Here is a 25,529-nt window from a genome sequence, read left to right as displayed (position 1 = left end):
CCACAGAGATAACTGGCTTATGGCGGCCAAGCCATAAGTTATGTTGCTTTTAGATTCAATTATGTCGACTCTTCCTATATCAGTGTGATGAAGAATTCACCAAGCGCTTAATTGTTCACAAACTTGTACAGAACGTGAACTGGGATTTGACCATTGTGAGAGGTTTTACTCTACTGATGTACCCTACTCTGTGTTGTTGCAGAAGTAATCCTACTCTAGAGGAACCGCATGGTTCAGACATCACTTGCAGTTGGCTGAGGAAATAAAAGTTCCACAAGGGGGGTTTTGCAGCAAAGCAATAGAGGAACTATTTTTGGTTCACCAAAGAACCTTTCAGACAACAGTTCTTAAAGCTTTTAATGTTGTTCATATGTCTGTGTGGTGTTTTTAATATGCTTTAAGACAAACCAAGTCAACAAGTCAACACCATTGCTGTGTATTTTATCCTTAAAACTGCAGTAAAAAAAAAAAAAAAAAAAAAAAAACGGTTTGAAATCGCTGCCATTTGTTTACAATTACCTTGTAAACAATCACGTCAACGTTCAGGCGGGTTAGCATATCATCGTCTCAAGAGAAGCCAGGTTAACCTGGTATATTTTTTATGTTGATATGAAAAATCGGGCACATTTAGCAGTATAGCAGGTTATTTATGTAGGCTATATGATGTAGGCTAACGATGTTATGATGAACTATATGTTCTAGCAACACAGTCTCACCCCCAAACGTCACATACTGACGCGTCTTGACCAAACGGCAATATACGACGAAAAGGGTACCCCTAAAACGTCCGTATGTGACTATTCGGGTTATGGGTAGGTTTAGGTATGCGTTAGGGTACCGCTAAGAGGCGCTGCTGGTGCGCTTATGTCTTCGTCTCATATGGACGTTTTAGGGGTACCCTTTTCGTCGTATATTGCCGTTTGGTCAAGACGCGGGTTTTTCAAGGATGCTGATTTTAACGGGCAGCTGACTGACTCTGAGATGGCAAACATGATCATGGTTTGTGTAACATTAGCAACACATTATTAGCAGTTTGATAATGTAGTCAAGCAAAATGCTAATCATATAAATTACCGTTGTGTGTCCGACGTTGTATAGAGCGATACATTACCATTTTGATACGCTGACTTGTTGAAGAGCCCAAATGAGTGAGTGGAGGCAGGGCTCATTTGCATATGTATGGCTCAACGTATACTAAATGAAGCAAGGGATTAGTTACATTCAAGCTATTTTAAGACATGAATAAAAAAATTCCACAGGAAAACCGTTTAAATATGTCATTTTTGTGATCAAAATTAAATTTTAAGGGGTATGATTATTGACTACAGGGGACTTTAAAAGAACATTTCTTAGTGTGAACAACATTTAAAAAAATCTTATGAACCTTATTCCACTATAAAGAACATGTGGAATGAATGTTCCATGAATGCTAAAAGTTCTTCATGGACATCAAGAACCTTTATTTATGTAGTGTGTAGCTACCATCATTGGGATTACCACTGAATTCCTTGATGTCAGAATGCCCCTAAAAGTAACAATAACGCATTGCCAAGGGACTTTGATTGACCTGGGAGAACCGTCCTAACTCTTATAAGAACAAGTTGGCCATTTCAAATGAGCTCGTACGATTAGATTTTTAGGAAAACATTTTTTTTGGGAAAAAATTTAATGATGATCCACCCCTAAACCTAACCGCTGAGTGGCACGTAAGGAGATTGCACAACTTCATAGTAATTCAACACTAATTTGCCAAAACATAAAACAAATTGTTATGAAAGTGTTGGCTAAACAAGTGCCACTATTTTCCAGACACGCACCACAAGTTGTGGAGAAACTGGTGCTAAATGGCGTGACAGTCAGTAATTGAAGAAATTGGGAGAATGAAAATGAAAGAAAATGAACCAGAATTTTCAGAATGAAAAGAATGCAAACATCAATGCTCAAAGAGAGGGAAACAACGACATGCGTAAATCAAATGATTTATCTACAGCCTCTGGGTATGTTCTCTGATATTGCCGGTCTTGATTTTAAATTGCTCCAGGACACAAATACCACAAAACAGAGCGCTCATATTTAACACAGATCTAATTTATTACATCAATCTGACTCTGTGTAAACATGATATTCTTTGATATAAGCAACCACTTTTCACATTCAATATGTCTGCTGACAGCAAAATGAATACATTTCTGCAGCACCTAGTAGTAGTAGAAGTAAACATATTTTAAAAATTTTACCTAAATATTTTAATACCAAGGATAAAATTTGACTAATTATGTTCTGTATTCATTCCAAAATAAATGAATATTAGTGTAATGTATTGTATTAGTTATTTTATTTATAGGCTACAGTAAGCAGATGGTTCGATTTCAGGTAACAAAATATGAAATCCAACACTAAATTGAAGAAGAAAAAAAACACCATCACAGATACAAAAGAAATTTATTAAAGGTTTAATAAACAGAAGATCATCAATAAAGAGCATCAATGTGGAATGTGATCTTTGTCTCACACAAAAACACACTGGACACAAACAAACACACAACTGAATAAGATCAGTGAATTATTAAAGTTTCTTCTTGAAACATTCTGAGAGTATGGGACATCATTACAACTCTTTACTGGTCAACAAGAAAATGGGAAACTCTGATTACAATGACCTCCGACCCGGTTAACTGAAGCAGTCCATACTAGCTTTGGCACGCTCCATCTCATGAAGGAAGTTATAGAACTGGGGTAAAGTCAGCTCTAATGTGGAGAGACACAAACAAAACTATCAAAAATGTATCCTGAAAATGCTGAATCAAGTACAGTATAACAACTTAGACAATTAATTTGAAGTAAACTCACCCATGTACACATTTTCTGTTGTGTTTCCTTTTCTGATCACCAGTTTCAGCTGTGAGAAAAAAAAAGTTGAATGAATCACAAGCCTTATTCATTAAATATTAAATATTCACTTCAATATGTGGGGCTCTTCCCCCAATGTGAGTATGAATTAAAAAAATTTTTTATATATTGTTTGTTTACTAGGGTAGGTATGTTCTACACTAATCAAGTCAATGCCTGAATACTGAATTAATTTCTAATCATTTTAAATAACCAGCTAATATTCATTAAGAATATAGATAAACTTTATTTAGCTGTAACTGTCTAGATTGGTAATATGTGGGAAAAAATGTTTTTTTGTTTTTTTTTCCAAGACATGTAATGTTTTAAACACTACATTTGTGCAGGGAAATTAACTTTAAAGAAGATCTACATTTCCCATTTTCATTCATGGGGATAACATGTAAAATGAGCCATGCTTTAGTGGAGGATTTCGGTGACCTGGTGGAAAACAAAAGCACTTTTAACATGAAAATGACATGAAATTACCACTATAACCAGTAGATGGCTGCAGAGGACCACATTAGCTCATTTGTCATTTCCACTCCCTTTTATAGTTTAGTTTATGTTATCCCCATGAATGAAAGTTCCGGATCAATTTCCATTGATTCGCCATTGAATTTCCATTGAATAGCCATTGTATTCTTGAATCAGAGCCACTCCTCTCTCGGCGTGATCATTGACTATTTTCATTGCATGTATGGTTGCCTGTGCCTCCTGATAATCTGCTTGATTCGGCCAAAGTTCCGGGTCAATTTCAAGGAACGTAACGTAATTTTTAAAAAAATATATCATAAAATGATTATAACAAATTTTACATATGTAGCCTACTGCACTCAAGTATAGTAAGAGTAGGAAGTCAAAAAGTCTCATGCCATTTAGATGAAAGGAATTTCATAAAATAAATAAGGCCACATTTTACAGTGGATAGGAAACTGTCTTGAATTGTTTCCCGCATCATATTATGTAAACTGCATTTATGACAAAGAACTATTTCAATATCAAACGTGACTTCTGAGTAAACAATCATGGCGGACGAAGAGGATGCAGTGTCGATAGTTTGTAGTTTGTTTTTAACCGAAAAAAAAAAACGCCATGCCGCCGGCTGTTTTGATTTTGTTTCCCGGTGCTTCCTCGCTGCCTCGTCACCTCGCTTTCTGATTGGCTACACGCCACAGTCCACAGGCTGCGTGCTCGTTTGTCCCCAGGGGACACCACACACGAAGAGAAATCGGGCCAAAAAAAATCCAACATGTTGGATATCCCCGATTTGAGATCGGAGCGGTCCCGACGTCCTTCCGAGCAGACAAGAGCAGTCTTAACACACCACACACGGCAGGAATATCTGATCAGATTATTTTACGATAATCGTAGCATCCTTAAGATTGTCGGAAGGGGTGAATCGGGGCTAAAATCGGCCTAATTATCCTGCCGTGTGAACCAGGCTTTATGTAATTTTTTTAACCAAAAAAATGTGCTCTAGACCCAAACAATAAACAAGGTGATCATCAATAGAAATATGTATTGATTCCACCAGGAAAGGTAAATCTGCTAAACCGGGTCATGGATGGATTCATTTGGATTTAGTTTCTAAAATAAGTAAACTGAGATAAGTATCTAACATACATATTTGGTGCATTAGATGCTTTTATGGAGATTTTTTTGTAATGTTAGGTACAATACCAATTCAAATGATCTGTTTTGCCATAAAAATTGGTATGCTGTATTTTCTTATATAAAGGAACAATTTGAAGGGTTAAGAGCATGACAATTGGAGACTTTAAAAATAAGGACTACCCTACTACATATTACGGATATTACATTAGGTTGCTTCTGGAAATACAACCACTGAAGATTACAAATGAAAAACAACATACTTGACTGGCTACAAACAAAGAAAAAAATTTCACATTTTTATTACTGGCGATGATTAATTATGGGTTGGGGATCGTTTCCTTGGACAAGTGTGACTCAAGTTGAACAGAAACTTTGTGGAAATCCCCATTAGGTTGAGTGTTTCCATGCAACTTATGAAAATTAAAGTGCTGCCAATGATAAGGATTCGGCTATTGTGATTGAATCTGCCACTGGCGGACTTGTCAAAAGAATACAGAAAACTGCTTATCAGTGTCTCTGTTTACATTCCTGATTGGGACACACTGCTTCAGTGGTGTGCAGAAAGGCTATAGGCAAACTATAGGCAAGTTGTCTGCTGCTGTAGTTGAGGCTGATACAAATCCACCAGATGACAGAGAGTGTTTTAAAGTCTCCATGAAATCAAAATTGACCCTATTTACTTTGTTAGCGCATATTACTAGTCTTGTGGTGAACAATTAATCCGTGCAAGTAAATATACAATTTTTTTTTTTTTTTACCATGGTAATCTTTAAATTAAAATCTGAAAAGTTTCTTCCGGTCTGGAATGGCGTCTTTTTCTGATGACGTAGTTTTGATGGCTTGGTTTGAAAACGCTTAACCACTCCCCTCAAACCGTTAGTCTGCTATGAGCGAGAGATTGAGAGGAGGAGCACTAAGTAAAACCCTGCCCTCTGTTCAATATTCCGTTTCACTTGGAAATACGTCATAACACTGGAGAAAAGTCGTTTGCAACTTCCGGTTCACGGGGACTTTAATTGTGGTCAGCAGGGCCCTTTAGCCCGTAACTGTAAATGCCCACTCAGAAGGTGTAAAAAAAGAAAATGTGACAGAAATTTCTGGTGTTAATGTGAGTTTGAAAGTTGATCAGTGAGAAGAGATAAAAAATAAGGTCAAAAGATTGAAGTCTTAAAGGGGTCATGAACTGCATTGTTTTACTGTTTTATAATGTTTCCTGGTGTGCACTTATAATCTTAGTATGATTTTTACATCAAAAATGGTCATAATTTAGAAATAAAAGGCATTTTTACTAGCCTGATTTTAGCAGGCACACACTGATTTGGCACATTCCACATCCTGTCGTTCTGGCAGATTGGGTTCAATATAAGCTGTTCAGACTAACTAGGAAGTTTTGAGCTCTGAAACTTACAGGATGTTTTTATAGTACAATGACCTCTTATATGTCAAAAGATAAAGGGATTTTTGATTTCTCAGTTAATGACCCCTTTAAGGAAATCCTTTTGAAGGAAACATCTATAATAACATCTATAATAATTATTTTTATAATAAGTGAATGGATAAATACAGGTTGATGACTCCAACAAATGTTGCAAAAATATTTAAAAATGATGTTTATTTGAAAATGCATGTAATTTCAGGCAAAGATGTCTTAAGCTGGGCTAGAGTCAAAAGATAGTAGATAGAGTCTGATGTTACAAGTTTATGGAAATGCAGTTTACCAGTTCTGAATGCCTCAGAATCTCTCTCTCATTCAAAGTCAGATAAAAGCTGCCTGTGTCATAAATGATAAGCTACAGCGGGGGAAACAAGTATTGAACACGTCATCATTTTTCTCAGTAAATATATTTCCACAGGTGCTATTGACATGAAATTTTCACCAGATGTTGGTAACAACCCAAGTAAGCCATACATACAAAGAAACAAACAAAAATAAGTTCAGAAATTAAGTTATGTGTAATAATGTGAAATGACACAGGGAAAAAGTATTGAACACATGAAGAAAGGGAGGCGCAAAAAGGACAACTGCTCAAAACTTACAGTAATTAAAAAGCAATCCAGCCCTGTCAGTGGAAATTAATAACAGCTGGTTCAGTCCCAAATGATGGCCTACAAAAAGGTCTCATTGCCAAGGTGTCACACAAGACACATCTCATGATGGGTAAAAGTAAAGAGCTGTCTCAAGACCTTCGCAACCTAATTGTTCCAACACATAATGATGACATTGGTTGGTCCAGTGAGCACTGTTGGGGCCATAATACGGAAGTGGAAAGACAATAATTTCACCATAAATTTGTCTCGACCAGTGCTCCTCGCAAGATTTCTGATAGAGGAGTGAAAAGAATAATCAGAAGAGTTGTCCAAGAGCCAACACCAAGGTGTATGGTGTTTTTAGGGTAATGTGCAGTGCCATTTCTCCTCCAAATATGGTGTGTTTTATGGCATCCAAACAGTTCAATTTTGCTCTCATGTGACCACACTATATTCTCCCAGTATTTCACTGGCTTTTCCAAATGTTGTGCAGCAAACTTTAAATGAGCTTCAACATGCTTTTTTTTCAGTAATGGAGTCTTGCGTGGTGAGCATGCACAGGCCATGGCGGTGGAGTGCATTACTTACTGCAGGGTTCATACACATTTTAACCAATACTTTTCCATGACTTTTCCAAGACTTTTTGGCACATTTCCATGACGCCTATGTATTCCTGAAAATGTCAGTCGACATTATAAGAATAAAAATTTGTGTTAAAATTTACCCTCAAAATTAATACCGTACATTAGGGGTGCGCAATATTGACAAAAATATGTCTCGATATTTTCAAAATTTTTCTTGATAATAATTAGATGATATTTTACTGATTGTGTTTTTGTACTGGTATCCTGGCCGGTTTAGGCCTGTTGTTGACAGCAGACTCACGAAGATATTCATATTTTTTATATTCTATGCAGTGGTCAGTTCACAGCAGTGACCGAAATCAACATTTTTATTAAGGGGCAAAATTTGCCACATTCATAGAATTTTGCCAAATTCTAACATTCAAATTAAATTATATTAGAATAACACAGTACGAATGTCAAATTAAATCATTGAATTAAAATCCATCCTTGCAGTGCAGAGGTGACACAGAAGTGGCATCAAAACTGGCATTAGCCTACTATATTTATACTTCATTTACAATTGCATAAATAAAGCTATTCAATATTTAAATGATTTATAATTTTAACTTTTTAATTAAAGGATACTTTAAACATTAAACTAAAACCACCAGTAGGTGGCGGCAAGTCACTGTCTTAATAAGCGAGTTATTGGAGTCATTTATTCAACCGATTCGTTCAAACGGCTGATTCATTCAGAAAAACAAGTGATTGTTCATTGAATCGTTAAAATGATTCATTCAAAACGCGGATTTCATTAAATAAATAATCGATGTCTGTTGGACTACAACTTTATCATGAAATTCTCGTCGGCGATATAAAGTGAAAATTGACAATATTGTGTCCAAAAAGTAACTCGCAATGTTAACTTTATTGTTAATTTAACTGTTGTATAAAATAAATAGCACATTTGCAATTGTGCAAAGGAAAACGGCACTCTTGTTTATGTGATATTCTAATATAACAACATAATATGATATAAATATAAGACAAAAACTCATTTGGGGGCATAACTGCACTGACACATCACGCAGTGAAAGCAAGCATGAGAGACAAACGCGATGTCAGCTCGCACTCGCAGTGCCTCGTACATAGTTAAAACAATGATTACAATATCATCATAGTTCATAGACAATATCGCACACACTCCTAAGAACATATAGAATGAACTCACAATTGAACTGACTTTTACTCATTTTCTTCTCTCCTCTCGCGTGCAGGAGACAGACGTAGGCTAATATTCTGCGTATCGTTTCACATGCGGCCAGAGCAGCAATCCTCTTTCCGCTACATTCTCGACCCACCGGTGCTTGCAAAACTTTAGCATGCTCGTGCCACTTTCCTGCCATTTCAATTAAATTTCTGTCAGCACCGACTTCGCCTCAGCAACATCGCAACAAGTGAATCGGAAGTGAACTGAACGTTATGCCGCCCGAAATAAGGACGTTAAGACAACGCGAAATATTTTTTTTATTAAACAGTTTTTGTATTAATCACATATTATGCTGTGTTAAAAAAAAAAAAAAAATCCATGACTTTTCCAAAACTTTCTGGGTCTTTTTATTTTTCCAAAACCTTTCCAGGCCTGGAATTTGCATTTTTCAAATTCCATAACTTTTCCAGGTTTTTTCAAAACGTACGAACCCTGTTACTGTTTTCTTTGAGAACACAGTACCTGCTATCTGCAGGTCTTTTTGAAGCTCTCCACAAGTGATCCTTGGCTCTTGGACAACTCTTCTGATTATTCTTTTCACTCCTCTATCAGAAATCTTGCGAGGAGCACCTGGTCGAGACAAATTTATGGTGAAATGATTGTCTTTCCACTTCCGTATTATGGCCCCAAAAGTGCTCACTGGACCATTCAGAAGCTTAGAATGGCGCCTATAACCAATGCCATCATGTTTTGCAACAATTAGGTTGTGAAGGTCTTGAGACAGCTCTTTGCTTTTACCCATCATGAGATGTGTCTTGTGTGACACCTTGGCAATGAGACCTTTTATAGGCCATCATTTGGGACTGAACCAGCTGATTATCATTATTCGATTCGATCCGATCTGATCCGATCTTCGAGATTTTGATAATGGTTTTTGAAAAAAGCATTTTTTTCCAGCTGTTACCTGAATTACAGGACTGTAGTTATGCAACATATTGATACTATTATTATAGACATTCAACTGCAAATTAATGGAGTATTGGTGGTTGTAAAGAACAATCCCCCTTCCAGAGTGTTGATACAACTGCTTTCACAAACTTGCACTGGTGTAGACGACAGAGGACGCAGAGGCATATCAGCAGCAGTAGACCGATTATTTAGACGCGAACCTGATGTATTATTAAAAATGACATTAAGAATTTTCCAAAAAACTGCTACAGTTCAGATGCAAATGCACCTTTATTTTTTATTTTAATGATCAACATTTAGAACACATTTGTTCTAAGCCAGTGCAAATGTAAACAGATTGTTGGTTACTGGCTTCACAGTAAACAGACAACATTACACAGTAGAGATGCGCGAATGGGCTATTATTTCAACCGCATCACAAAACTCATCCGTCCGCACCAACGTTTTTGACCAATTTTCAAAACCGCACCCGCCCGCCATCCGCTTAAAGGGTTAGTTCACCCAAAAATGAAAATTCTGTCAGTAATTACTCACCCTCATGTTGTTCCAACCGCGTAAGACCTTCGTTCATCTTCGGAACACAAATTAAGATATTTTTGATGAAATCAGAGCTATGTCTCACTCCTCCATAGGCTGCTATGTGACCGAAACTTGCTGGCCCAGAAAAGTTATTAAAGAGATCGTTAATATAGTCCAAGTGACTCCAGTGGCTCAATCTTAAGTATATCAAGCGACGAGAATACTTTTTGTGCGCAAAAACAAACAAAAATAACGACTTTATTCCACTTTTCATTTCCTTCTCTCTGGGCCTCGTAGTGTTTTTGCGCTGCGCGTCTGTGTTGCACGTCATCACGCATCACACACATGACCGACGTCGGCCAATAGTGAGCCTACGTGGTGACGTGTAACACAGACGCGCTGCGCAAAAAGACTACGCGAACCAACTAGAGGCCCAGAGAGAAGGAAATGAAAAGTGGAATAAAGTCGTTATTTTTGTTTGTTTTTGCGCACAAAAAGTATTCTCGTCGCTTGATATACTTAAGATTGAGCCACTGGAGTCACTTGGACTATATTAACGATCTCTTTGATGACTTTTCTGGGCCAGCAAGTTTCGGTCACATAGCAGCCTATGGAGGAGTGAGACATACTGTAGCTCTGATTTCATCAAAAATATCTTAATTTGTGTTCCGAAGATGAACGAAGGTCTTACGCGGTTGGAACAACATGAGGGTGAGTAATTACTGACAGAATTTTCATTTTTGGGTGAACTAACCCTTTAATGTATGCATATATTTTTTATTTGATTGGTTAACCGCCCGCCACCCATCCGAATTTAATTAAAATATAATTTTTCGTCACGTCATCCGCCCGATCCACGGTTTATCCGCGGAGTCCGCGGCTGTAACCGCCAACCGCGCATCCACAGAATGTAAATAAAATTTGAACTGACAAAACCAAAACCTTTGCTTTTGTCAAGCTCGTTCTCTGCATTGCTTCTGAACCCGAAATGGTGCCAGATCGCAGTTTTGAGCGTTTCTGGAGTTTTCAAAGCAACCGCTTGCTTAACGTTACTGACGTTTTAATGTCCTTCCACCTCGCGCGCATGCGTGAATTCAATGACGCGGCAAGTTAAAGTTCACGGGGAAAATCGATCCTCTGAGTTACGGATCGATCTTTAGAAATTAATATGAAAATCGATTCAGAATCGGTGAATCGATTTTTTCAACACAGCCCTAATCTTTGGGCGGCCTACGAACTCCCGTGTGAGTCTTGAAGCTGACTTCTGCTGATGAAACTGCTAACTATCTTCAGTAAAAAATGTCTTTAATTTATTATAATTCTGGCTCTTGTCTTAAATTGACTATACGTTTAACTCCTGGTCTTAAATAATCATTTATGGTCCTTGGGTCATTAACTGTAAATCCCCTAACAGTAGAGAGAGTTCAGGAGAAAGTGGGTCAATTGTTTGATAACTAACACCTGTTTAGTTATCTCAGTGACAGGTGGATATAAGCCACTGGCTAAAGGCACCCACACACTACTACAGGATAATCGGGCCGATTTTAGGCCCAATTCTCCCCTTCCGACAATCCTAGGTAAAGTCCTGATTATCTTGATGGTTCAAAAGATTATCTTATCAGATTTTCCTGTGGTGTGAAATGTGTTAAGAGTGATTGAATCTGTTCGGAAGAATGTCAGAGCTGCACTGATCTCGAATCAGAAATCCTGTTGTGTGTGGGGATTCCCGCGGACAAATGCGCAAGCACTCTGTAGATTGTCACATGGAACGAAACGATATCAAATCAGAAAGTGAGCTGACAGATGAATAACACGACTTCATCCAAACCTTTTTCTTTTGTTTCCCGTGAAATTGAGCAGCGCTGAGTGTGGAGTTGAAAAGCTGCCTTTTCTGTTTATTATTGAATGAAAATTAAAATAAAGTTTGTGAAAGTTCTTTTGCCTCCCCAATGATTCCTACCATTGACCAGAAAAGTATAACACATACATAACGACATTTTTTGGGAAATCTGTCAACTCCAACTCCGCAAAATCTGAAAACTGACACTGACTTTCAGCAACTAGCGTCAATTTCTCCAGACAGTAAAAAATCTGGGCAAAATTTGGGTTGCATATTCCAGCCTTTAATCTGTTTGAACCATCAAGCAAAGGTTAAATGCACCTTAAAATCAATCTATCTGTGAATATTTGCTCTGACTTTCAAAAAAATTAAAGAGGTTTACCTGTAGAAAAATGTTTCCAGTCTTTTGCAGCTCACTTGTACCAACAGTAACTGCAAAATAGTATGCGTTTAAATTATTCACATATTATTTATATTCTTATTTGCATTGGAAATTATATAGATTTAAATACAAATGTTTATTGATTGCTTACCACCAAATTTCCACTCCATGTCAACAAGCTGGTTGACCATTAGTGTCTGTCCCACAGCCAGCCTGGACAAAACAGGGTAGTGGACTCTCCACTGAAATAAATGGAAGATGTAGACACACTGAATCTTAGTCATACCCATCCACCACCGCAGGGAAACAACAGAAGCACCAAAATAACTCACCCATGATGGCTTAATGTTAAGTCATACCTGGTCAGAGAAATGACTGGCCTTTTCTTCATTTAGTCCTGTGATTAAGCAATAGATCACACCACACTGTTAAATATTGACAAATGGGAAATATAATCAAACATGTACAGATTATGGCAGTGAGGAAAGATCGATTTGTACCTAATGAGAGCAAGTCCACCTTCACCTGTTCAGCTGTTAGGTTTCTTTTTAAAGCACCTGAGAAGGGAGGAAGACATTAATAATGTTTCTATATTCACATTCTATCTCTGTTCCAAAGCCTAGTGAACTAAATAGGCAGCATTCTAACGGATATGGACCTTGATAGCATACCAATGTGAATCTATGTATCAGTCAAATAACTTATATGTAATGCCTTAAAATGCTGCCTACGTAGACAGCTCACTATAGGCTTTTTAAAACTCAGCCTATACATTTTTGTATGACTTTCTGATACATATTATTCTACACTACCACTTTGATTATTTCCCCCCATCAGTATGATTAGTAATTTGACACATTTGTCTTAATTTAATGTCTAAAAGCACAGGCAGCAGGATAGTCATCGCATGCAAATGTAGCAGCACACCAATGCATACTGATTGGTAGAGTCGGGCAGTCTGCATGTGACATTAGGTCCAGATTCCCAAGGGCAATTTGCAACAAGGGCTATTTGCATATGTTAGGATCCTCTAGACGCATAATGCAGCAATTTGGTGTAAAATACAGTGAAAACAATCACTCACTGTGATTAGGATCACAGCATTCACTGTTTAAATTAGTGCTAGGGTCAGGCTAAGCGTCTACATTAGATGTTATCACCAGCAGAAGGGGAGTGCATTATTCAACAGTGGAAATTCAGATTAAGGTGCTCGATCTGTTCAAGCTGAGGGTCCTGAATGTTTTACCATGAGGTAGGAGGAGTACACTCTTCATCAGAGCCCTCAGTGGCCCTGCACTCATCCCATTCTCTCCAGCAAACTCTGTCAGCTGATGCAAGAACCTCTCGGACTGAAGAGGACAAAGACAAATATTTAACTTTTACTTGGGTGTGATTATAAATCCTCTTAAAGGGATAGTTCTCCCAAAAATGAACATTCTGTCTTCATTTACTCACCCTCATGTTGTTCCAAACCTGTATGACTTTCTTTCTTCTGCTGAACACAAAAGAAGATATTTTTAAGAATGTCGGTAACCAAACAATTGATAGGCCCCATTGACAGATGAAGAAGAAAGAAATTCATAAAGGTTTGGAACAACTTTAGGGTCAGTAAATGAAGACAGAATGTTCATTTTTTTGGTGAACTATCCCTTTAACTACAAACAGAATCATTTTACAGGTTATCACAAATGTTCACATAATCAATCTTTCTTTACTGTTAACCCTTTTTATCTTTTTTTTGTTATATTCGTGTATTCGGGAGACACTTTCACCCAAATCGGCTGCATTCAAGGTAGACATTTTATCCTTTCTTGCATTTCCTGGCAATGATTTAACAGAGAAATACATTTTCAGAGATGTAATCTGGGAGTGTTGCCTCACCTCTTTGGGTTCTAGAAGGAACTGGTATAAGATCTCTGTCAGACTCACGAACTGCTGCAGGGAAGTAAAGTTATTGGCCTTGAAAGTAGGTTACATTGGTGTATTATCTACTATCTAGGTGAAAAACTGAAATAAAAGTACATCCGTAAACACAGTAAGTACAGCAAGTTAGTAGCATGTAGAAACATGCAGATAAATGCACACTACCAATCAAATGTTTGGAAACAACTTGACTTTAATTCACTCTCAGCAGAATTGAACACCATGCTCTCGTTTGCTCCTTTTCCATTACTGTTCATCTTGTTCAACTCACCCATTTAAACACATTACAATATTAGCACACACACACACACACACACACACACACACACAAAAAAAACCCTAGGCCTATATATCAAGCATGATGTATTTAGATATTTTAACATCATAAGTTGAGTGTGTTCAAACTTTACTGGTAGTGTAATGTATGTTTGCTGTTGATTGTTGCATATAACACTTTAGCAGTGGTCAAATACATATTAGAAAAAAGGCATAATTGTATGTAAGCATAATCTATGCTACTTATAAAAAGAAGTCAAGTTGTTTCCTCAAACATTCACAGCAATCCAAAAATGAATGCCTTTTATCAACGGTATGATATTGTATAATTGTGATCGTGTTGAAATACACTAAATACAAAAATATACGGTAAATCATTTTAAATAGTTGCCTTGAAGTTTAGTAAGTTACGCGTAAAATGCATTAGGCTACATCAGGTTATTCATGCTAATGCTAAGTGTTATGGTAGGATATCATCACGTGACAACAACACATTATACGCATGTATATAACACATATATGTATTAAGCGAGACATTAGGTGACTTATTTCTGAAGGCGCGATGATCGATAGACCCGTTTATTTACATCCAGTTTAATTATTCAGAAAATCTGTTGATCACCAATACATTAAACTCATTATTTGGGATTATAGTTAACACTTTCCGTTCCCAGCATAGCCTACTGAACTCCTACCTGTTCACTGAATTTATTCAGATTCTGAAAGTCAGTGCTGACATTGTCGGGTAAAGTATCATTCGTGAAATGCAACTGCAACATTGTTTCCTTGCAGCTCCGCTGTTCATACACTCAACTGTCACATCTGCTTCTACACTTCCGCTGCTAATTCAAGCCAACGATTTAACGCAGCACTTTCGCCATTCTCAGACTTGCGCGCCCTGAGCACGTGTGGTCATAAATGTTTGTAGTGCAGTGATAATTATGAAGATTTTGTGTGCGTTAATTAAACGATCACAGTGACAAAATACGTATATATTATTTTCTTTAAAGTAACTGATTATATTTCGTCTCATTCGGGCTATAAAATATGTGCCATGATATTAACCCTTAAATGGGCAGCAGCATAACATACCTCAGTAAATGAATGTATTGCTATTTTCCAAAACATCAGGTCTCACATAATAGCATTTCGTGTTTTTATTCAAAATATTGCTTATATTTTCATCGTATAGTTTGTATCTCATATGTAAAAAAAATTAGGCTATCAATATTACTCTGGCAAAATCTAATGCAATGCCATAAACTATGTTTGTTAGTTTGTTTGAACAGGACATCTCTTGCGGGACCATGGTTTTATACCAAGTCACTTGACCTGAGTTTTTACAGGGTCCAATTTTTTTATATTTTTCTCAGAAATTGGGCACATTCATTGTTTGTTCATTGTCAGTTGCTCCCCTCCATGCTCTAAAATATATGTAAGCTATAACAACACATATTATACTATGGTCAACATACAAAGTAGATATTTAATAAGTTCCAACATTATAAATAGGCAACATACAGGCCTAAAAAATATGTTTCAAACAATCCAATAAAAAAAACCACAACATGCATATTTTATATGCACAGAATAGAATCGTACAGCACACGTGCATGGCAAACCTATCTCATCCAATCCTGAGAAAGGGTTAAACAGTAGGAGGTAAAAGTAGCTTTTATTCAGTGGGAGTGCGATTCGAGACCCGGGAAAAGTCACGCCTGAGTGTAGAGGCAAAAGACCGAGCGGATCTTGTGAACGAGACTCCATTTACATATTCACCCTAAGGGTCTATAGGCGTGTGTACTTGCAAAGATTAGTGTGACATACCTTGGTACCTTGGCAGTGGACAGTGGACTACTATAACTGCACATTCAACCTCTACTCTCAAGCGTTTTTTCAATAACACTTCTCCAGAGACAGGTAAGTTTCATGCCTCTTCTGCATGGAGCGCTAGTGCGCGTTCTCGGGGAGAGTTCAAGTGCAGCATGACCGCACATGTCTGATGATATAGACTTGCTCAAACTTAGTTTTATATTACTTACTTTAACCAACAGATCTATATGTAACTAGAATGTTGAATTTCGTTCTGTTAAACCTTGAGATAGTGTGTGGTTGTCGAGCGTGCATGGCTGAGGCGTGCTGGAAGCTTGTCTTATTGGAGATTATGTAAGTGGCGTGGGGAAGATTCTGAGATTTATTCCTCATTATCCTACATTGCCGGTTTGAGGTATTAGGTGTTTTGTGCGCATTTCCCAATTAATTTCTATTTGTTAGACTTTCTTAATCAAATTTTCCACGTTGTCAAGAAATCCAGATGTTTAGTGAAGATGCAGTGTAGGCTACAGAGAGTGGGCTTTCCTCACAGATTAAAATAGTAGCGTTAGATGGCAAAAGTAATTGAAGCCCATTCTAAATTTGTCACCGTTTTCCCCTCCAGAAAGAAACCAACTTTGCGAATAAGTAGATAAACGAAGTCAAATAAATTCTGTAAGCCATTTTAGAAACCGGTTTATTTCATTGACGTCAAGACGTTTTAGTAACAGCGTCACGGGGGTTAAAGGATTAGTTCACTTTCAAAAAAATGTGTCCATTATTAATTAGGCTATGTTGCAAAAGTGAGATTTTGTCACAACAGTAACAAAACAGTAACACTACTGTAAAACCCTACGGTTAAACCCTAACAGTAACCCTACTGTTGTGACAAAATCTCACTTTTTTCCATAATTAATAATGGACACATTTTTTATACTTCTACGTAAATTCCTCACTTAGGCCTATGGAAATGTATTTAAATTTAATCGAAAATGAAAGTTCGTTTCAACTTTTTTTTACAGTACATACTTACAATGTACTTAGGCTACTTAAGAAAATTCTGGGTAATATAAGATAACTACAGTCAGGGATTAATGTTAGGTTTAGGTGCAGGTTCAGGGTTAGTACCTTGTTACTACCTATTATTGTAATGAGTACATAGTATGCCCATGGGGAACAGGACTGTAAAATAAAGTGCTACCGAAAGTTCGGTTTACATACCCTAACTTTATGATTTTCTTTCTTCTGTGGAACACGTAATGATATGTTAGTCAGTTAGGGACTAAATGACAAACTCTGTCATCGTTCACTTTTATTGCATCTTTTTTTCTGTAGAAGGAAAGTGAATGCTAAATGAGGCTGTCATTCTCATTTTTGGGTCCGCACAACAAAGATAATCACATACTAGAATTGGACCAACATGAGAGTGAGTAATGAACGACATCATTTTCATTTCTGGGTGATCTATTCCTTTAAAGCAATAGAAATGTGAGCTCGTGTAATAGTGCAGGTGAATTCCGCAGCGGGGTGAAAGTGAGTTGAGTCGAGCGTGCATCTGAGCGAGGGTAACGTGCTAATTGTCGATGGTAGACTGTACGGCGGAGCGCGCGCTCAATGCCCGCGGGGCCTCTCGAAGGAATGCCGCGCCGTCACTATGGTTTTGCGCTGCTGCATAAAAATGACTCAGACTTCAATCAAAACTCTAGTAACAATGAGACTGCACACTGAACTAAGAACGATACGGCCAGTTCGAATTACGTGTCACTCTCTTGGCTTTTATTGATGTTCCAAACTTAAGTCGTTCATTCATAACTCGCTTTATTTTCTGTCAGCTCACAGCTGCATTCACGTTGAAAGAAACTAGCGATGTCCAAATTGTGACCAAACCGTTGTTTTGTATCCTCTTCCAAGTGCATGTTTTTTAATGCATGTTAAAATGTATTTTGACCTCATCATTTTAATTAAATGGCCGGTGTTGTGCCGAATTTCGACCCCCTGCCAAATTATTACCCCCCTCGTTGAAGTCAGTACCTGATTGCCTAATCCTAACCCCACCCCTAATCTTAACCCCTCCCCCTAATCCTAACCCCTCCCCCACAACTAATCCTAAACCTACCAATTCTAGGGGGGTAATAATTTGGCGGGGGTCGATATTCGGCACAACACCTGTTGTACAGACAAGGCTCAAGCTTAATCCCAAACTAAAATGCTTGTTTGAGCCGTCTTAACTGAAATTGGTTTTGTCTCAAGATGCACACCAGTAATATATATTTTTTTCTAAGCCACATTTATAAGATACTTAAATATCCTAATTGAACTAAGGCCTGGCTTAGTCCAAGCCTTGTCTGTGAAATCGGGCCTAAATGTCTTAAAGGAACACTCCACCGTTTTTTGAAATAGGACTTATTCACCGTCTTTCCTACATTTAGATAGGTGGGCAAACGCATTTTTGTCTCAGTGCATGCATTGTTTTAGTTTGGAAGCGCCACCACTAGCTTAGCTTAGCATAATGAATGGAATCCTTTGTTGCCAGCTAGCATGTCATGAGTAAAAGGGATAAAAAAAAAGAAAAAAAAAGAAAAACCAATTACTTCTTGTGGCCTGCGTATTCACAACGAGTACAAATAGCAATGCAGATTACCAATAGGCGATTTCCTAGGCAGATATTGACTTGGGACTATATTGGGGGGAAGCACAGGCGAAGCACTGCTACTTGGGCGCAGAGATATCACACTCACCACCAGTTCGTGTTGACTCTCATCCTCACGTCCTCAGGCTGTTGAGCGATCGCAACCTCCTCCTCCTGTCGTTCTATTTCCAAAGCACACAGCTCCTCTTCTGAAAAATCTGGTTCATAGAGGTTAGGGCTGAACGATACATCGAATTTTCATCGTCATCGCGATATGAACTCGCGCGATAAACACATCGCAAACAGACAGCCTGACACAATGAATAATGCCTGGTTCAGATAATACGATTTTTGTGTATTTACAATAGTCATGGTGTCAGATTACATGATTTTGACTCCTAAAATCTTGTCGTGTCGTGGACAAGAAACATTTCAGACTACACGTTGCTTTCCAACCAGTCATCACGTGCCACTGCCGTCACACGCACACACATTCACTTGCAAACATTCACTCACTCACTCGCACACACACACTCGCGCGCACACACACACACACACACACACACACACTCTCGCTCACTTGCACGCACACACACACACACACACACACACTCACTGTCCCTCGCTCACTCACTCACTCGCGCTCACTCACTCACTCACTTGCGCGCACACACACACACACACACTCGCTCACTGGCGCACACACACACTCACTGTTGCTCGCACTCTCGCTCACATACTCAACCCGTCGTGGAGGAACGTTAAAAAATTAAACATGCTAGTCTCTCTGTCGTGATGTCCTGAAGCATCGCAGACGCGACGTAGGTTGTCGCCCACTATGACACACTATACGAGATGAAACGATCGAATCTTGCGTCCCGACACCCATTGTCGTTTACGAATTCCCACGACACCCTACGTCAAACAGATCGTGCCAAAATCGCGCTAAAATCGTGAAATCTGAACCAGGCAGGTAATAAACGTTTGACCTAACATGCAAAGAACCTATTAAAGCACTAAGACATAGGAGAACAGTATAGCTAACATTCACATTTGAATACTTATTGCAAGTCATATCGTCATCGCAATATTAAACAATGTTATCGCACATCGCAGCTTTTCCTCATATCGTGCAGCCCTAATAGAGGTATGGTTCTGGCTCTTGACTGTCTGAGAAGTCACCCTCCTCGTCTCTCACAAAATCCGCCATGTTCATCACCATTCATGTACTGTAGGAAATTAGCCGGCTACTATTCACGCTGGTATGTTGACGGAAGTTGGGGGATTTCAGGTGTTGTGTGATATCTCTGCGCCCAAGTAGCAGTGCTTCGCCTGTGCTTCCCCCCAATATAGTCCCATGTCAATATCTGCCTAGGAAATCGCCTAGTCTTAATCTGCATTGCTATTTGTACTCGTTGTGAATACGCAGGCCACAAGAAGTAATTTTTTTTTTTTTTTTTTTTTTTTTTATCACTTTTACTCATGACATGCTAGCTGGCAACAAAGGATTCCATTCATTATGCTAAGCTAAGCTATCGGCGGCGCTGCCAAACTAAAACAATGCATGCACTGAGACAAAAATGCATTTGCCCACCTATCTAAATGTAGGAAAGACGGTGAATAAGCCCTATTTCAAAAAACGGTGCAGTGTTCCTTTAACTGGACCTCTTGTTGAAAGTGTCAGACTTCTCTCTGGTGACATGTGCAGGACTTATCCAATCATTTAGTCTGCTTAAACCCCACCCCTCAAGCTTGCGTTCATCTGTCTCAATTGTTATGCAATACATATCTCAAAAACCAATCAACAACAGATGCATTGAACCAAGTCCCCGTAATAAAATTTTTTCTTTTTCGATAATTCTGAATGTACGTCACAATATGGAAAAAGAGATATGTTGCTTCTGCCACTTTTATCGCAAATTTTTAGTGATTTGTTCACTCATCGGATTGAAGCAAACTATTCGAAATGACCACATTTTTAGACTTCCCTAAACTTACAGTACTTGAGGAAACTTTTTTATTATTATTTATTATTATTCATAATAGAATTTGAAACATAGACAAACACACATACACAAACACAAAAAAACTGCATTAATTCATAAACCGTGCTCACATTAAGTTCAGTCCACGATCTCTGTCATTCATACAGACCTTTGATGTGGCCTCTTATTGTATTCAATCTCATTCACCTTCACAGGTTTTCTCAGTTCTCCCACTGGGCTGTGGAGGGAGTATGTGTGTTTATAGGACCTATAAGGAAAATGAACGCATTGTCACTTAAATAATGGACTTGAAATGAGATCCATAGAAGAAGTTAGGAAGTAAATGTCTTTATTTGTGCAAGTACTTGCATGTGCTTGTCTGCAGACTTAATCACTATGTCATTTAGCCATTGCTTGTAGAAGGCACCTGGATGCCCTGTATGTGTCCTGTTTGCATAATGTGGCTTGTCACTTTCTCCAGATCCAGTGTGCATGTCTGATACAGGCTGTGACCATGGCCTTAGCCAGCTATGAGGTCATGAGGTCCGGACCTTGGTAATTTTTTTATATTCAAAAATAAAATGTCAAGCTCTCTGAATGATTAACTAGCCATTTAAACAACTTCATATGAGTGTTTGCAATTCATGTCGCTGCGAGAAGCTAGAACATTTAACGGGGCTTGAGAGCGTGTTGCAAGTGAGGCCGCGATTGCTGTGTGAAGATGTGAAGTTTTATGTCAGTGTTTTTAACATTATTCTAACGTTATTTGCAACTATATTTCTAAATGACTGTGGTCTCACATACCAACTTATTTGTATTAACAAAAACTATTTTGGAACTGCTATTTAATAGTCTTACCTTATACTCTTTATTCATCATCAGTATGTGTCATATTCTTATATACAGTATATAGGCTATACGGGCCATTCTACAGAATTGGTTCAAAGTCAGAGTTGGAAACGCCTTGAATTTTCTTTTTGTCTTTTTCCACAAATTTTGTTTGTATGCAAATTGTATAATATCCAAGTTACACATTTCTAGTAATTGTGCAGTTAATTATCATATTGTATTTTTTAGAAAGTTTAGGAATATTTTTCCTCTCCCCAAATTTGTCACTACCGAAACACAATAATAAATAATTTAATAAGAAGGCTTATATTGACCTATTTATTATATTTTGTTTACATCTACCTTCTTTGCTATTTAAAAAAAAAAAAAAGTTTTCACAGGTAAATCAATAACAATTACAATTTTGACAATATTTCAAGTGTAATTTATAAGATTTGTTGTATTTTGAAATCCAATCTTTCTTTGTAAAAGGCATTAAGTTAATCATACTGATTTCAAAGTTAAGGATTCATTACAATCACTATAATAACATCTTAGCTGATAATTCAATATACCTTATTATTAGACAAAACATGCATGTTTTGGTCGTGACGGCACATTTTCGGTAGTGACATTAATGGTAGCAACCACATCACATTACAGAATTTTAACTTGCATAATAAAACCCTACTAAAACATACTAAGATACTAATGACAATGATGACATGTTTCGGTCATGATTGTTCGGGACAGCCACCTCCCAATTGAAAGTACCCAATAAATGATGATTATATATATATTAAAGGGATACTTCACCTCTGGAAAGATGAATGTGTATTTAAAATAGGTCATTTATGTAGAAGTAGTGTGAAGAAATTTTTTAATTTGGAGCTTTCTAGACTGAGAAAAGCCAGAAAATGTATTTTTGGCTTATGTGGATGAAAGACAACAACTCCCAGAATGCACTTGCTTCGCTGCCCTAGGAGGCCACTCCCAAGCCACGCCTACCGGTAAGAGAGCGCAGTTGAAAACAAGGTTAGGCTACCAGTGAGTCTCCGTGACGAGTCTGCCTGGGATTTCGGAATCGCCCAAAATGTCCGGGATTCGGCTTTTGCGTTCTACAGTCGCCATTCATTATGTTTACTGTGGCGAGCAGGACGAGGCTGACGGCTGCGGGAGAACGGCGCGAGGCCGGTGGCGTCATTACTGAGACGCGCCGGTCTCGTATCTCTCACGGAGGTGCGGGAATTTTCTTAGCAATGTTAAAACGCACATCAACCGATCACTTGTTTAGCGTTCATGTAAACACTACATTCAGATTCACCGATCGGAATGAATTCAGTTAGATTGAAACAAAAGGTGTGCATGTAAACAATGAATGGCGACCGCAGAAAGCAAAAGCCGAATCCCGGACATTTTGAACGATCTCGCCCGCCGGACAAGTCCGGGAAAAGGAGGATGGTAACCCCTACTTACTCAGCTTTCTCCTACTACTCAGCTTTCTCCTTCTACTCAGCTTTCTCCACAGAACAAGAGCCTGCTAGCTTAGCTTCCAAAGAAAGACGGCTGACACTGTGTGTACATTCTGTGAGTGAGATCCCACCCTCTATGGGCGGGTTGAAAATATGCGGAACAACGCCATCTACTGGCTGTAGTCTTTAGCCTCTGGCCAGAAAATCCTCCGATGACGCAAAATGACGATTTTTGCGTCATCGGAGGATTTTTTCCAGTCAAAAAATACATAAATCTCTCCTCTCAGGGGGATATGAGGGTGGAAAGCATGGTAATTCGAAAATACTACAGGTTTTCTACTAATACAAAGCTTAATGCTAAATCCTGAAGTATCCCTTTAAGCTTACTGATATTTTAAATATTATTGTGGGATTCAATAGATAATAGAAGGATCTTTGTAAAAATCTAAGATTTGAATACTTAAATGCTTTTTAAATGTGTTTTTTGGTTGTGGGACAGCAGTTTGCACCAATTCTGTAGAATGGCCCATATAGGTCTAATTCCAAAAAAAAAAAAAAGGGTTGCAGCTTAATGTCCATGGGAAAATGTGGGTCCAATGGCCTAACCAGTTGAGAACCACTGCATTAGAGCACAGCCAAAGTTATTATTACTTATCCATATAGCAATGTTTATTATGGAAATATATTACAGTAATCAGTATTGTTACATAACAAATTTTGATGCAATAAAGAAGGTCTAATTTAACAACGTTTATCCTCCAAAACAGACAGAACAGAGAGAGTGTAGAATGGCTACAAAAGGTAAAAAAGGTTTTGGCAAAAAACGTTTGATGTATTTCTTTAAAAAAAAGCCTAAATTGAAAGATCAGGAAGACGGATATGAGGACAAAGTGGAGAGCAACTGTGATATAGACTAGAAAAAAACTGCCTTCCAAAGGGATGGGAAAAAGTTATGAGTTATAATGACAGAAATACATTCACCACTCTCGGCCTCAGGGTGTAACATGAACAACAGCTGTGATCTGAAAGTATGAATGACTAATGACTGTTGTGTTACTTGTGGGATTTTTATGAACTACAGAAGAACATAAATAATGATACTAAGCATGAAAGTATTAAAGGGATTGTTCACCCAAAAATAAAAATTATGTCATAATTTCCTCACCCTCATGTCGTTCCTAACCTAGTTGACTTTCTTTCTTAGGTGAAATTTAAAAATGTATTTAAAATTAATTAAAAAAAGAATTAAAGAAATAAAAAATCACTGGCTCAATTCACCCTTCGCAGGGACTTTGATTGACAGGCGATCTGACCAATCATAATCCGCCATCTGCCGATTCCGCCATTTTGTCCGACAAAGCAGTCAGGAGAGTTAGTAGTTTAAAGGATTAGTTCAATTTAAAATGAAAATTAGACCATGATTTACTCACCCTCAAGCCATCCTAGGTGTATATGACTTTCTTCTTTCAGATGAATACAATCGGAGTTATATAAAAAAATATCCTGGCTCTTCCAAGTTTTATAAAGGTAGTGGATTGCAACCAAGAGATTGAAGCTCAAAAACGTGCATCCATCCATCGTAAATGAACTCCAAACGGCTCCTGTGGGTTAATAAAGGCCTGATGAAGCAAAACTATGAGTTTGTGTAAGAAAAATATTCATATTTAACACGTTACAAAGTAAAATTCTAGCTAAAAAACGGTTTGTACTGACGTCTTTCCGCGGTTGAAACAACATTCCTTCTGATGTTCATTTATGTTTATTTGATGCTGTAAATTAACTAGAAGGAAGAGATGATCGGTTCACGAGCAGCTTTTCCTGAGGCGCTATAGCGATCTGTTACGACACATTAATGAGCCACAAAACGGTATTTATTGTTTAAATTTCTTAAAAAAAATATCAAATCTTTGTTTCATATCAAAAGTAACCTGGTCTATCCTGTCTGTCAGCGCGTTGTCTGTGTCCTCTTTGCTCCGCGATGTATTTTTCACGTCGTGAGAGCGGCATGGCTTATCGGACATAGTAACAGTAACTAAAGGGGGTGGGTCTTTGCGAACTGTCAATTCTCGCATTTTTTTTCTTTCAAAACAATAAGTTTAGATCTCTGCACTCTAAGAAAAGTCCATAAAAATTGAGGCCAATGTACTTTCTTTTACGGGTAATCTGTGTTTGTTCCTGTTTTGAGTGGGTATAAGTTGCTTTCGGTTTGTTTCCATGGTTATTTTGATATACACCTTCATTGATTAATGACTTTCATGTCATTAATTAGTTTCTGTGTATTTAATCCCTGTATTTTGTTTAGTTCACTTGTCCGTTATCTTCACGTTATACTGGTTGTTCTGTTCGTGTCTTACTAAGTCTAAGTAAGTTATCTAACAAGTGTCTTACTAATTGTAAGTATCTTACAATTCTCAAAGCCCCCCTCCCCCAAAAGATATGATATTTCCTCCAGTATAATTATGACAAAGCTGCTTGTTTTTAATCTTTTTTTTAAAAGAAGAAACTGGGAAACAATAGCCTGGCAATCCAGACCTACATCAAGATGTTGGGTCTGGCAACTCACCATAGACACGGCTCAATCCGA

At 37.9% G+C, this 25,529-nt stretch overlaps 2 protein-coding genes across 7 annotated transcripts in view; one reads left to right on the top strand and one right to left on the bottom strand.

The window, feature by feature from the left end:
* Positions 1-2,423: 2,423 nt before the first annotated feature.
* On the bottom strand, positions 2,424-15,078 carry commd7 (COMM domain containing 7). The gene is made up of 9 exons (XM_079848787.1): positions 14,915-15,078; positions 13,902-13,955; positions 13,267-13,369; positions 12,521-12,577; positions 12,380-12,417; positions 12,172-12,262; positions 12,021-12,070; positions 2,851-2,899; positions 2,424-2,748 (listed from the first exon to the last, which is right to left on the bottom strand). Exons 1-9 carry the CDS (start codon positions 14,996-14,998, stop codon positions 2,672-2,674), a joined length of 603 nt encoding a protein of 200 aa, XP_079704913.1. The 5' UTR covers positions 14,999-15,078; the 3' UTR covers positions 2,424-2,671.
* An 825-nt stretch (positions 15,079-15,903) lies between these two features.
* dnmt3bb.1 (DNA (cytosine-5-)-methyltransferase 3 beta, duplicate b.1) overlaps positions 15,904-25,529 on the top strand; it is a 52,952-nt gene continuing 43,326 nt past the window's right edge. For 2 of the 6 annotated variants that reach the window (XM_079848155.1, XM_079848158.1), the window contains exon 1: positions 17,394-17,457. In XM_079848155.1, coding sequence (XP_079704281.1) covers positions 17,452-17,457 — 6 coding nt within the window. In that variant the 5' untranslated portion in view covers positions 17,394-17,451. Of the gene's footprint in view, positions 16,140-17,393; positions 17,458-25,529 lie in introns of those variants that run through there. The other 4 variants (XM_079848156.1, XM_079848159.1, XM_079848160.1 and 1 more) reach the window with 4 other exon arrangements.

This window comes from Squalius cephalus (genome assembly GCF_949319135.1).
Source record: "Squalius cephalus genome assembly, chromosome: 18".
NCBI lineage: Eukaryota > Metazoa > Chordata > Actinopteri > Cypriniformes > Leuciscidae > Squalius > Squalius cephalus.
The sequence above is the reverse complement of the archived record's forward strand: the minus strand, read 5'-3'. Positions and strand labels throughout refer to the sequence as shown.